The following is a 14,768-nucleotide window of genomic DNA, read 5'->3' on the forward strand; positions in this document are numbered from 1 at the left end:
ATGTTACCCATGGCTTCCAGGGCACGCTCTGAGCCTCCACTAGAATATAGGCTCTATGGCGGGGCTGGAAGCCATGCATGTCATCCGTCTCTGGTTTTGACACTCTTTGCCGTTGTGCTAGTGACTTGTCTTGAAGCTGCTAAGCTCACTGTGGGGTTCCACGCCCCCTGGAACATCTCTCATCCATTTAGTGTGCAAAGGTTGGGGGCAGGCCTCCAGATTGCTGTGGACAAATTCAACTCAGAGCCAGTGGGTACTGGGAACTTGAGCTGGGAGTTCACGTACACCAACGCGACCTGCAATGCCAAGGAGTCCCTTGCAGCTTTCATCGACCAGGTCCAGAGAGAACACATTTCTGTTCTGATTGGACCAGCATGCTCAGAAGCAGCAGAGGTAAAGTATGCAGTATTCTAAAATTGTTGTGTGAGTTTCTACTGATGGGAGAGAGCATACAGATAAAGACCCAAATTTCACTCCTCTCTTCTTTCTGATTTTTTTTTTTTATATTTTGATTAAAAAAAATGTAATGGTATATATTCATTGTACATGGTATTGCATTCTATAAGGAGATTTTCAGATGGGTATATAGTTTCACTAATCTCTGGGCAAAAATCATAATAATTGCTGTCTAGGTCTTAGTTTCCTTTCTTTCTTTCTTTCTTTCTTTCTTTCTTTTTATTTTTTGAGACCAAGTAACTAAAAGAGTTAATGGTCCTTAAAGACTTTTGAGGGATGAGTAGGTCGCATGTCCTTCCCTTCCTGCTTGCTTGACTGTCTTGTACGTAGACTCATTGCTTCTGATTTGTCAGCTGCTTGCTTGGCTTGGAGAATTTGAGACCAACGCCAGGGCTTGTTTTTAAATATAACATTATCAATTGTTGAAGGAGGCTTTCCTTTGGTGTGTATAATAAATTATTCAGGGACGCTCACAGCAAACTGGAGTGAACACGGCATGACAGATTGTTCTAAGCGACAGCAAATGAGGGAAGCATGCAGTTTGTGGTTAACGGGCTTAGCTTAGTCAATGTCCGAGGACCTCACCCCATCTGAGAGAGGATGGGGAGGGTGACTAAGAGATCTCACTCCCCCGGTGCTGCTGTGGAACTCGCTGTGCTTGTTGCTGTAAAACCCAGGTGACCTTTGAAATCTCCATCTCTCTGCATTTGACATCTCTGTGGTTCACTAAGCCCTGCTCTTCCTTCAAGGTCAGTTCCAAGTATTGAGGCACTGCCCACCCCGTGCTTTCCTTTCACCCGTCCGTAATTCCTCAGTTTGGAGTAATTTATCATTGATTCGTTTGGGCGAGTATGTGAACGTGTTTTTATAGGAAGCCAAGAGATGAGATACCTCTGAAAAACGGACCAGAAAATGTTCTTTATTTCTCCTCTAGGCATTGAATTTTTCTATCACTGAAGTTCATTTACAAATTTTGATTTATAATCTTTATCAGGGTGAGATTGAAAACCCACGCACATTTGACAGTTCATCCCAAGTTAATGTTTTGAAAGTAAAAAAAAAAGTAATCAACTGCGTCCTTTAATGCCTGCAAATGTACATCTATACATTCTATAGGGGCACAATGCTTTCTGGGACTAATTTGATAGATCTCAGCTCCCATGAGGGGCATAAACTCCTTTAACATAAAGGTCTCTGAAGTTCTTTGTAAAATGTAATATCTTAAAGAAAATACACAAGAGACGAGTGGATGGGTTCAGGAAACATTTAAATGGGGGCCTATGGCTTGAGTTCTAATCCCATTGCACCAGGATTACCTATGTAATACACCCCCATATCTCCATCTTTAAATGAGTGCTCAGCCCTAAATGGGACGTCTACGTCATACTCCTCCCCTTCAGACTCAGGGATCACCAAGGAGGACCAATTCTAGGTGCCGAAGACAGTAGCTGTTTACAACCAAACAGAACTCAGAACTCAGAACTCAGAAGGAAAACTGCACGTATGAGCTCACATCAGCTGTGAGAGTGTGCACAGGAAATGAGTGAGATCAGGCAAAGCAAAATCTAAGCACGGAGGGTGAGGCAGTCAGGACTCCCCACTCCTAGCTGAGAAAAGACTGGCAGTTGTTGGCTACCGAGAGAGAGAGAGAGAGAGAGAGAGAGAGAGAGAGAGAGAGAGAGAGAGAGAGAGAGAGAGAGCCAGTTTTCTTCAAGGATGCAGCCTCTGAGAGGCTATCTATGTTCCCGTAGATGGCCCTGTACCCATAAATGCTACCAGTTCTGACTGGGCTCGGTGGGTTAAAAAGTAAAATCCTCATGAAGTTGGGAGGGAATAGTTGGGAGAATAGGGGAGAAATTGGAACTGATGGGGTAGGCATTGATTAAAACACAATTTATGCATGTTCGAAAATCTCAACCAAGAAAAAAGCCAACTTGGACACTATTCCAGCTAACCAAGTTTGCCCACGAGCGTGTGTCATGCACGAGAGCTCTAAAAGCTGAAGACAGAAATGAACATCAAGTTCTTTTTCAAAGAGCATCTTTATTCTTAAGATGATTACCTTTCTGAGAATTCAAGGCTGCTTTAACAAGGGGTTCGTGTTCAGTCTGGGGCCGCAACTTACTAGCTATGAAATTGTCCAAATACAAAAATCATAAGTGTATTTAAAACATTCTGAGAAATTTTTTCAGCTAATACAATTGTATGAATGGATTCTATAGGTAATAAGTTTGTGTCACAATGCCTAATATTGGAAGTGGTCCATTTTTCCCCATTTATTGGATATTTTCTTTATTTACATTTCAAATGTTATCCCCTTTCCTGGTTTCCCCTCCAGAAATCCCCTATCCCATGCCCCTGTCCCCTGCTTCTATGATGGTGTTCCCCATCCACCCACCCACTTCTTTCCACCTTCCCACCCTGGCATTCCCTAATCTGGGGCATCCAGCCTTCACAGGACCAAGGGCTTCTCCTCCCATTGGTGCCCAACTAGGCCATCCTCTGCTACATATATGCTGGAGTCATGGGTCCCTCCATGTGTACTCTTTGGTTGGTGGTTTAGTCTCTGGGAGCCCTGGGAGGTCTGGTTGGTTGATATTGTTGTTCTTCCTGTGGGTTGCAAACCCCTTCAGCTCCATCAGTCCTTTCTTTAACGCCTCCATTGGGGTCCCCTTGCCCAGTCCAATGGTTGACTGTGAGCATCCACTTCTGTATTTGCCATGCTCTGGCAGAACCTCTCAGGAGACAGCTATATCAGGCTCCTGACAGCATGCATTTCTTGGCATCTGCAATAATGTCTGGGTTTGGTAGCTGCATAGGGGATGGATCCCCAGGTGGGGCAGTCTCTGGATGGCCTTTCCTTCTTAACACAAGGATCAGTTCATAGCAGGGCTCCAGAAGGCTTTGCATGTATCATTCCTGTCCCCCGAGGTCCCTGCACTACAAATTTTATGGCAGGGATTGTCACCGACATACCAGAAGTTGCAGAAATGACCACAGGCTCCCTGGGCCTGAGTCTGCAGACTGCGTGCCTGAAGTGTGAGTGCAGCATCACAGAAAGCTACTCTCTTGTCCACCTTGAAGGTTATTGGTTTACTGGCCTCCGAGTGGGACATCCCCTTGTTTGACTTCGTTGGACAAATGGCAGCCCTGGAGGATCACTTCTGGTGTGACACCTGCGTGACACTTGTGCCGCCCAAGCAGGAGATCGGCGCTGTGCTTCGGGAAAGCCTGCGGTACCTGGGCTGGGGACACATAGGGGTGTTTGGAGGCTCCTCGGCAGGTTCCTCCTGGGGAGAAGTGGATGAGCTGTGGAAGGCTGTGGAGGATGAACTCCAGCTCCATTTCACCATCACAGCCAACGTGAGATACAGCAGCGGCCGCTCAGACCTTCTGCAGGAAGGCCTCAGGAGCATGTCTTCTGTCGCCAGGGGTAAGTAGGCAAGAGACTCCCCGCTTTGCTCATGTTCAGAGATTGTTTGGAAATGGCTATGAACCTGTCCTTATACTTACTTTCCTACGAGTATAAAAAGGAGGTGGAGACAAGGTACAAAAATAGTAATATATTAAAGCAGTTTCTTTGTTATACATATATATACACATACACACACATATATATATCGTATACACATACACATCATATACTTACACATACACACATACACATCATATACATATACATACATATACATATACACACATACACATTCATATACTACATATACATTCACACACACATGCACACATACACATATACATCACATACATATACACATCACATACATATATACACACATATATACACATACACATATATCACATACATATACATACATATATACATACACACATACACATTCATATACTACTTATATACTCACACATACATGCATATATACATCACATACATATACATACAGATACACATACACACATACATATACACATCATATAGATATATACGCATACATATATACACATACACATATACATTGCATATATATACATACAGATACACATACATACAGATATATATACATAAGATACATATACACATGCACATACATATCACATATATACATATATACACATACCACATATACATTCACACACAGACATACACATACACATATATATCACATACATATACATACAGATACACATACATATATTAGATATATACACACATATACACACATACATACACGTATACGTATACATCATATACATATACATACAGATACACATACACACATACACATATACATCACATATACATATACATATACACATACACATTACATATACATATACATATATAGACATACACACATCATATATATACACATACACACATACACATCATGTACATACACATACACATCATATACATACATACATACATACATACACAATATTCATATACATCATATACATATACACATATATATCGTATACATATATACATATATATACATACACACATCATATACATACACATATACACATGCACACATACATACGAGCATGTGATGTGAAATCTCAGACGTTATAGTGTTGAACTGTACAGAGTAAATTCTAGATGCATGCTCTTGCAAAGCTTGGACATTATTACTGAAAACATGGCTTTGGAGACAGACGTACTGAGCTTTTATTTCAGCCTCCTCACTTTTAGTTATGCACTCATGAGCAAGAATCTTAGCCTCTCTGTGCCATAGCCACCTTCTCTACTAAATAGAAACCATCCTACCTCTTTCTCAGGAAGGTTGGGACTAAACAGGGCTTTATGTGGGAAGGGTTTAGGGCCGAGTTTGGATAGGAAGTTGGCCAATATATGGCAGTCATTGCCTTTGTGGTACGGCTTAGAACATCCTGATGAACCCCTCTTCAGATTAACACATGCTTCATGGCCCACACTCACTCCCCACCCATTCCTAGGAGCTTTTCCTCAGCCTCCAGACTCAGTCTCAAGTTCACCTCCTCAGGGAGACCTTCTCTGAAGAGTTCCTGCCTCGCTGGGGTCAGATCCATATCTCTCTCTGGTGAGAGTGCTCAGTTGTCCCCTAACTCTTCACCCACTCACTGTCTGGGACTCCAAAAAAAAAAACGTTCCTCCATAAGTTTGTGTGTCTGATGCTTGGTCTCCAGCTGGTGACTGTTCTGGGAGGTTCTGGAATCTTTAGCAGATGGGGCCTGGCTTCAGAAAGTAGGTCACCAGGAGTGTATTTGGAGGCTTCACCTGGTTCCAAGTCCCCTCCTCATGCTCTTCTTCTCGTCTACTGAGCAGTCGTCTCCCGCATGCTCCCAGCACGGTGATGCCCTACCTCAGCACGGGGCCATGTGGCGATGGACAGATAGCTCTGAAACTGTGAGCCCGAATGAGCCTGTCTTCCTTTACGGTGTTCTCCACGGTCTCTGTGAGCAATGCAGAGCTTATGTTCCTCTGACAGTAGGATGCTCTCCTGACTGTGGGCTCCATTCTGGCTTGCTCACAGCTGCTTCCAGTAGCTTGTGTAACCTAAGAGCTAAATTGCCTCTTCATCTGTGTGACCTCAGGGTGGACGATGGTGTTACTGAACAGAAGCAAAGCACGTGGTCATTTCTCCCCTTCCCAACTCAGAAGGTCCAAGTGCCGTTGACCTCAGCTCCTCTTTTACTTCCTCCTAATTGATATGCAGCTGGGGAGCTACAGATTTGGGGTCAGCCAAACAAAAACAAGGCCGAGAAATGATCTCAAATGCCCTGGGCTTGCACACTGTGGTGGTGGAAAACTGCCGCAAAGATTAGCTTCTTAAGGACAAAGGTGGACGGTTGTGTGTCACAAGCTCAGCTTACATATGTCCTACAATGGCCTAGGCACTCCTATTTCCTGAAGTATTTCCAAGAAAGAAAAGGGCTGTGTGCTGTTTGCAGTGGGTTTTATTTTAGACATAAAAAAACAATCGCTTCTCGGCCTTTTGGCTAAGATCAAGTGTAGTGTAAAAAAACAAGTGTGTCTGTGCCTGTGGGAGAGTGTATGATGTTCACACAAACACACGTGTGTGTGTGTGTGTGTGTGTGTGTGTGTGTGTGTGTGTGCGCGCGAGCACAAGCAACTGGCTGACTATTTCCCCCTTCTTCTAGTTATTCTGATCTGCAGCTCAGAGGACGCAAAGCACATTCTGGAAGCAGCAGAGGACCTGGGACTCAACGCGGGAGAATTTGTTTTCATTCTCTTGCAGCAGCTGGAGGTAGGGCTTGGTCAGTGGCTCTGTAGTGAGAGGTGATAGGAACTGTCAGGTGCCATGACCTGTTTGGGAACCAGATTCTGCAGCTCGAGGTCAGTACCCTGAAGGTTTGTCTTAAGACCAGGCCTGGGGATACAGCTCAGTCGGTGAAGTGCTTGACACACACCTTGATCCTTGGAACCCACTTTAAAAGGCTGTTATCTAGCCTAGCCTAGTTGGTGAGCTCAGGCCACTGAGAGACACTGCCTCAAAAATACAAGATGGCGACATCTAAAGCAACACTCAAGGTTGACCTCTGACCCCCCACAGATATGTACACACACTTGTACGCATACACATGCACACACATGAGCATGAATGCATGCACACACACGCCTGAATACACACACTAAAATAGAGCAAGATTGAACTGAAGCGTTTACACAGAGTTCCTCTGCAGTTAGTGAGGAACTGGGCCTGGACCAAGATGAGGTTAGTTGACTCTGGTGTCCAGCCTTTGCCCTCCAGGGGAGCGCACATCAGCAGAACTCTAATTTCTGCCAAGTACGTATGCCTGCCTGAAGGACTCTCAGACAGGTGGTCCCCATTCTGTTTTTCCACAGTCATTTCCCCATGTCCTTGTTGAAGCTAACATGGGCCTTAGAGGCCATTTTACTGGCCCATGAAACAGTTCTCAGGTGGTTTGGTTCCTTGATCATGAAAAGACTGAAACAGCACATACATGTATGTACTACGTAGACATTTAACCTATGCTGCTGCCGGGCAGACATGATTGCCCTTCCAACTGTCAAACCCAAGACTTAGGTGAGGCAGGTGAGTTACCTGGTCTACGTTCTCAGCACTCCCAAGTCGCCCTACTACTGTTTCAGACTGAGTCATTGCTTGTGTGTTTTAACTTCCTTACCAGAATAAGAAATGGGGGCCCAGAGAGATGAAATACCTTCTCCAAGGCTGCACACCTACTATGCGGGTGTGCTCTATCCCAGGGCCAGCCTTTGTGCCTGTACATACTACACTAATGACATCTAAAAGGGCCACGTGCCTTTCTTTCACTGCCCGTCTACAGTGCAGTTTCCAGTCAGCGGGTTTTCCTTTCTAAAGCGAACTTGTTTTTATATCACCAGAAGGAACTAAAACGGAACAAAGTCGACGTAAAGAGGGATGATAATGACCATATTCCTCCTTTGTCAGGAAGTATTGGATGGCCAAGCTGCCTCAGATTTCTCTGGGAGGCTGGAATTCTACCTCCCTCTACTTCCCAGGGCACCCTCTTCCCTCTACTTCATTATCAGCCCCTTCTTCACCTCTCTCTCTCTCTCTCTCTCTCTCTCTCTCTCTCTCTCTCTCTCTCTCTCTCTCTCCCTCTCCCTCCCCTCCCCTCCCCCTCTCCCTCTCCCTCTCCCTCTCCCTTTCTCTGCGTTTGCAGGTAGATGGTGGGAGGAGAGGATGGGGCAGCTCTTAGGATTCGCTGAGGACTCCTTCCAACCTTTCCTTCTTCCTTGCAAAGCTCTGATAGTCAATTCCAACTGGCCTTGGAATTGGATAGCACAGGAAGAACATGCAATGTAAACTATACAGTGAAGTATACAGGCAATATCACCCTGCTTCTTTAAACAATGCAGAAATCCATTTGACAGAATGGATTTCAGTTAGGTTTATGCTGTAAGAAAAATATCAAGCTGCAGGGTAAGAGTATCACATGATAATATCAGCTATGTGAAGTACACATACTTTCTATGCATACACATATGTGTACCTCTAGACATGCTTGCACGAGGGACTCTGGGATCCATGCAGCGAGTGCTGCCCATGTGCTTGTCGGAGCAGCCCGGCATCTAGCTGCTACTGATGGTCGTAAACAGTGAAACCACAGAACACAGTGGGACCAGGTGGTCCTAAATGCACTCAGTTTGGAGTCTCTGCTGTTTCATAAGCTTCACGCATCTTAGCTCTGACTTGGTGCCCCAGTGTGATTTTCCTTCTTTATTCTCTGGCTTGCATGCTAGCTATAAAACATGCACCTAGTGTTGCAGAACCTTCTGAAATTATTGTTTCCAGGGATTAGCATATGACAGTAGGTTCGGTGCTGCCTTGGATGGAGTTGGGCTCCACAGGTCACTTCCTACAGCACAGTGACGTTTACTTTGTTACATTTTAGGACAGTTTTTGGAAGGAAGTACTGGCAGAGGACAAGGTGACACGCTTTCCCAAAGTCTATGAGTCGGTGTTTCTCATTGCTCCCAGCACCTATGGAGGGAACGCTGGAGAAAATGACTTCCGGAAGCAAGTCTACCAAAGGCTGAGGAGGCCACCCTTTCAAAGCTCCATCTCCTCAGAGGACCAGGTCTGCTGGGGGGTTTCTACACAGTGGATTAGTCACTTCTCTTGTGTCTGTCTCTTCTCCCCAACCACACACACACACACACACACACACACACACACACACACACAAACATGCGCACACGCACATACACTCATACACATATGCACACACATACACATGCATACACATGCAAATATACACATACATATACACATACATGTATACACATGTACATCCACATACACACAAAGTCACATACATATACACACATACACATATATACATACACATACACACATGCACACACATACATGTATACACATGTACATACACATATACAGAGTCACACACAAACACACACACACACACACACACACACACAGACGTCTTCCATAGCCCAAAATAAACAGTGGTGTGATGTTCTTTTGTGACGTCCATACCCATGACCACAGAGGAGTCAGAGTTGTGGGATGGGAAGCTATTGGTCTTTGCTGTTTACTAACTGTGGAGTCTTTGAGCAAATTACCCAATTTCCTCATAGCTGGGTTTCTCAAACATGAACTGGAATCCTTAGTGGTATCTATCTTCCAAGTTGTGACCTTGAGTGTGATAATACATGTTGACATAGCAGAAGAGATGCCAATGGGACCTTAGACTATGCTGATGGCCTTTATCAGGAGGATGACAAGACTATTAGTCAGGATGGAAGCGTCAAATGGGGAGTGGCAGAGGTCAGACAAGCAGTCATGAGAGGACACACCAACCAGCAGGAATATGACTGTGCACAGAGGAAGGACAACATGTTAGTTTATTGAGACTACTGGGAAGAGAGAAAGGTACTTCCCTCTGGGGACAAGCTGAGACACTGAAGACAGGGGCTTGATGAGGAATGAGGGTCAGACTGTAGACTGACCGTGATGAACATGTGTGTGTGTGTACATGTGTGTGTGTGTGTATGTATGAGTGTGCATGTGTATATGTGTGTGTGAGTGTAATGCATGTGTGTATATGTTTGTATGTATGTATGTGTCTATGCGTATGTATGATGTATGTGTATGTGCATGTGTGTATGTGTGTGTGAGTATAATGCATGTGTGTATATGTGTTTGTAGGTACGTGTGTGACTATGTGTATGTATGGTGTATGTGTATGTGTGTGTATGTGTGTGACTGTGTAATGTGTGTGTATTTGTTTGAGTGTGTAGTGTGTGTCAGTGTTTAATGTATGTGTAAGGTATGTGTGTATATGTGTATATTTGTTTAAATGTGTAATGTACTGTATAGTGTGCATGTGTGCATGTATGTGTGTATGTGTTTGTGTGTGTGTGTGTGTGTGTGTGAGAAGATGGTTATTTATAGGGATCTTTCCTTTCAGCTGCTGTAGGGACAGGTGGTATTGTGTGTGTGTGGGTGGGTGTATGTTTGTGGGGTGTGTGTGCATGTGTTCATGTATGCATGTGTGTTTCGTTGATTAAATCATCAGGTACTGAGGAATATGGGCTTCTGCCTCATCTAGTCAGGTCAGGCTTCATGAATCATTTCATCCCAGATCATAAATGAGCGAGCCGAGACCCAGAGAGGTTAGAGAGTGTGTCTCTGCTCTCACAGCCAGAAAAATGGCAGACATTCTGGGTCTTCTGAGTCTTCCACCCATGCCGCCCCCTTCCCCACAAATAGCGGACGGCCTCCGGAGCTGCTCTTGGTCTGAGCTGTGATCCAGTTAGAAAACTGGGGCACACAAGGAAAGGCAAAGACTTGGACAGTTAGGTTTGCTATTGTCTGGCGTGGGCGTGAGGTGGCTTCCTCCCTTCTCAGTTGGGCTGGACCTGTGCCCAGAGGATAGAAAATGATTTCTTCTAGCTAGGCGTTGGGAGCTCCGTGTATGCTCACCGCGTTTGCTTCTTTTGTTGAAGGTGAGCCCTTACTCTGCCTACGTGCACGATGCTGTCTTACTCTACGCTCAGGCTGTGGAGGAAATGATGAAGGCTGAGAAAGACTTCCGGGATGGGCGGCAGCTGATTAGCACACTGAGAGCTGGTCAGGTCACACTGCAGGGTAAGGTGCTCTTTGAGCTCAGGCTTCTTAGTCCTGTCCCTGTGGACTTGGAGATGCTGGGCACGTGTTATAGTTTTCCTCAGAGGCCTGCCTCATTCCATTACATTCTGTTATGAGCTCACCAAGGTTCCAGTCTTCCATAGGGCATATGGGCTTAGAACTTCCCTGACCAGGAGATGAGGAGGCCTCACCTTCGAACTCTGGGAGCTCTGTCTCTCACAGCTTCTAATAATGTTCCCTTCCAGGGACCAGAGAGGCAGCTGTCCATCCTTCATGCCCAGCCAGCTACTGCCCTGGGATCATTCAGCTTCCATTACGTTTTCTAATTTCATGGGAAGCAGTTTTGCATGAAACGCATGCAAGCTGGCAAAATTTTGTGTTTGGGCTTATTTTTTTTTCTTGACACCGGATGAGCCTCGAATTTGGAGCTAAAGAGGTCCTTCCCAGCGTGGCTGCACTTCTGAGCCATCTTCTGTCCATTGGTGTTCACATTGACCCTAGCTCAGGTTCTGTGACATGGCAAAGTCTTGCATCAATGTCTGATGGGCTGGGCTGTCGTGTTTGGCCATGAGAGCCACATTATCCTCACGTGGTATAATCTGTCTTCTCAGGAATCACTGGTGCTGTGCTCTTGGACGCCCAGGGGAAAAGGCACATGGACTACTCCGTCTATGCCCTACAGAAATCTGGAAACAGATCCCGCTTCCTTCCTTTTCTTCATTATGACAGTTTTCAGAAAGTAATCAGGTACTTCTGGCCACTTCTCTCAGATTAATCATGCTGTTGGAGGGGACCAGAAGTGTGGGGTCCAGTTCTAATATTCCACTAAATGGTCTGTTCACTCAGGTGTGTCCGACCTGTGGCCAGTGAGTGGCACACATTTCAGGATAGGTATAAATGCAGCCTAACACAATATTGTAAGCTCATGTGAAACCCGAGGCATGTTTTGATATATATGTACACACACACACACACACACACACACACACACACACACACACACACACAATCAGTTCTAAGCATGGGCTCTGGAGATGACAACATCGGGTCGTGTTACAGTGTCAGAGCTTTCTGAACTCATAAAGATCAACTTTGGGGTCTTATGAGAGCTCTGCCCAGACCGTGGCTATGACTCTTTTCAGGGTTCCTGGAGGTGGGGGGTGCCCAGGAGCACAGCAATCCATCCACACCTCTGGAAGGGCGTTGACTCCTTTGATGCCTTGGATGAATCCCATCCTCAATGGGGTTCAGAAGGCCTGAGCCTCTGTGAGGCAGTGAATCACATGGGCACCTACAGGCCTCGGTCCACATTCAGTAAAACCACCTGCCTGTAAAATGGGACTGGACATCAGGACCTCGTGCTGTTCTGAGTTCCCAGTACTAGGAATCCCTACAAAATTTTTCAGTTTTGTTTTTCCAGCTACAAACCAATGAGGAAGCGAAAAGAAAAACTAACGCTTAACTCAGTGTCTACCTGCTTTCACTTGTACTATCGCTAACTCGGATTCTGTGGGAGACATTTTTTTCCTCCCCTATTCTTTGGGTAAAGTAACTATAAAGACCAGGTCCTGAGTATGATACTGCAGTAGGAAGGGGTGCATTCTGTGTAGGGAACGGCATTTGGCCTGTGAACCATCAAGGTGTTTCCCGTGTGTTAAGATCCGTCTATGTCAGACATGGCTGACACTTGTAGCATTGGCACGTGACCCTTTAAGTCAAAAGAGACATGGTTAAGTCACAAGACAGTGGAAACTATTCTACCTGGAAGGAAAAGGAGATGTTGCCCTCTCCGCATTACATGGTGGTAATGTACATCTGAAGTCTAGGAGTCTAACAGAGTTAGAAAAACATCAAGTCACCAGAGGTTTGAATTAAGGGATCAAGGCCTGCTTGCTGGCTTTGCTTGTTTGTTCATATTTATTTCTTTCTGTGCATACATTCATGCATGTGTGCATGGGGCGGGGCATGGGTACGACATGGCATGCATTGTAGCTACAAGGACAGCATTGGGGAGTTCCTTCCATTATGTGAGTTCCAGGGACATAACTGGGTCACTGGGCTTCAGAGCAAATGTCTTAGCCACCGAGACATCTCTCCAGCCCCTGGTTTGTGTGTTTGTTTTGTATGTATGTCTCCTGCTACACATGGGGTGAAGGCAGGTGGAACAAATGCACTCTATGCTGACCTTTGCCTTCTCTGCTTAAAGACCCTGGAGGGACGACTTGAACGCCTCAGGGCCCCATGGCTCCCATCCTGAATACAAACCCGGCTGTGGATTCCATGACGACCTTTGCAGGACGAAGCCTCCGACCAGAGCAGGCAAGCAGCACAGGGGCTCAGGGAAGGCAGAGGAGGTGGTTTCACAGCAGCACTCTTTGGGCAGAAAACTTTTCTGTGTGAGGCTGTCTGTGCTCTGTGGATGGTGAACAGTAGCAACCCTCTAGTCAGAACTGGAAGTAAACAGTCAGTCTCCTAGGGGCACCATTGCCTGCCTTCCCTGCTAAGAGCCATTACTATAAGGAAGCTTAGCTCTTGAGATTTGAGTCCTAGAACTTCCTTTTGGAAGGCATACGTATTCTGGGCAGGAGGATGTGGCTGGATGGTTAGGAGCCTGGCTTTTTTAATTAGCTAGAACATGTCTGGAGAACACAGGAGAGACGTGTTCAACACACAGGGAGTATTCAACGAAAGGGTTAGAACATTGCTATGTTCTCACTGCAGAAGTCTCTATCAGCAAAGGGATGTCTAGAGTTGCCATGGTTGCCAGGGTGGGGTGAGGAGCAGGCAGGCTAGGATCCCAGCAGAGCCAAGTCTGAATGGCTTCAGCATGTCACAACCATATCTAGACAGCCTTTGAGACATCTGCCTTGTGGCACATGCTCACCTGTGCTCATAGGTGGGCCCGAGTAATGGAGGTCTCTTCCTCCAGGTATGACTGCATCTGTGACAGCTGTGATCCCCACGGTGACACTGCTGGTTCTTGCCTCAGCAGCTGCCGTCACAGGTCTGATGTTGTGGAGGCTGAGAGGAAAAGTGCAGAGCCACCCTGGAGACACCTGGTGGCAGATCCGTTATGACAGCATCACTCTTCTGCCTCAGCATAAAGTGAGGCCGCACGCTTTCCTGGTGACTTGCCAAGGGACCTCCCCTAGGAGCTCCCACAGTAAGAGCATAGCAAGGGGCCAACTCACAGGCAATCAGCCTCCTCTCGAGATGGGAGTTTAGTTTCTAGGCTACATTTATCTGAGAATGCTGCCCTGCCTCCCCAAAAGTCAGTGACTTTTTAAAAAACCATCGAATTGTTTGTTTATATCACACATGTACACAATGTATCTTGGTTGTATCTATAGTACCTCCACCTCTCTCCCCCCAAATATCTCCTGTTTCTCTCCAAACCTCATGTCCCCTCTGCAACTCTGTAACACTTATACGCACAAATGTGTGTGGGATCATCCACTGGGACATGGGGAACTGTCAGTGGTCACCTACTCCACCCCAGTGGTGACTTTCTCTTTCTCCCTCAGCAGCCCAACCCCCCTCTCCATCCCTCTATGTTGGACTTTGTAACTGATTTGCTCTTGTGTAGGTTTTGTGCAGGCAGCCACAGCGTGGGTGAGTTCAGGTCCAGAGTACAGCCTTGCATTCATCCATCGCTTACATGCTTTCAGCTGGCCCACCAACGATGCTCCCTGAGTCTCCGGAGGGGAA

At 45.9% G+C, this 14,768-nt stretch overlaps 1 protein-coding gene across 1 annotated transcript in view; it reads left to right on the plus strand.

Annotated features, from left to right (window-relative positions):
• The window catches only part of LOC116893845 (guanylate cyclase 2G-like), a 41,398-nt gene continuing 26,630 nt past the window's right edge, over window positions 1–14,768 (plus strand). The window contains 8 exon segments of the mRNA XM_032895564.1: window positions 1–393; window positions 3,541–3,889; window positions 6,580–6,686; window positions 8,842–9,027; window positions 10,919–11,060; window positions 11,672–11,807; window positions 13,267–13,379; window positions 13,990–14,165. Coding sequence (XP_032751455.1) covers window positions 1–393; window positions 3,541–3,889; window positions 6,580–6,686; window positions 8,842–9,027; window positions 10,919–11,060; window positions 11,672–11,807; window positions 13,267–13,379; window positions 13,990–14,165 — 1,602 coding nt within the window.

The sequence above is a fragment of the Rattus rattus genome, chromosome 2 (genome assembly GCF_011064425.1).
Source record: "Rattus rattus isolate New Zealand chromosome 2, Rrattus_CSIRO_v1, whole genome shotgun sequence".
NCBI lineage: Eukaryota > Metazoa > Chordata > Mammalia > Rodentia > Muridae > Rattus > Rattus rattus.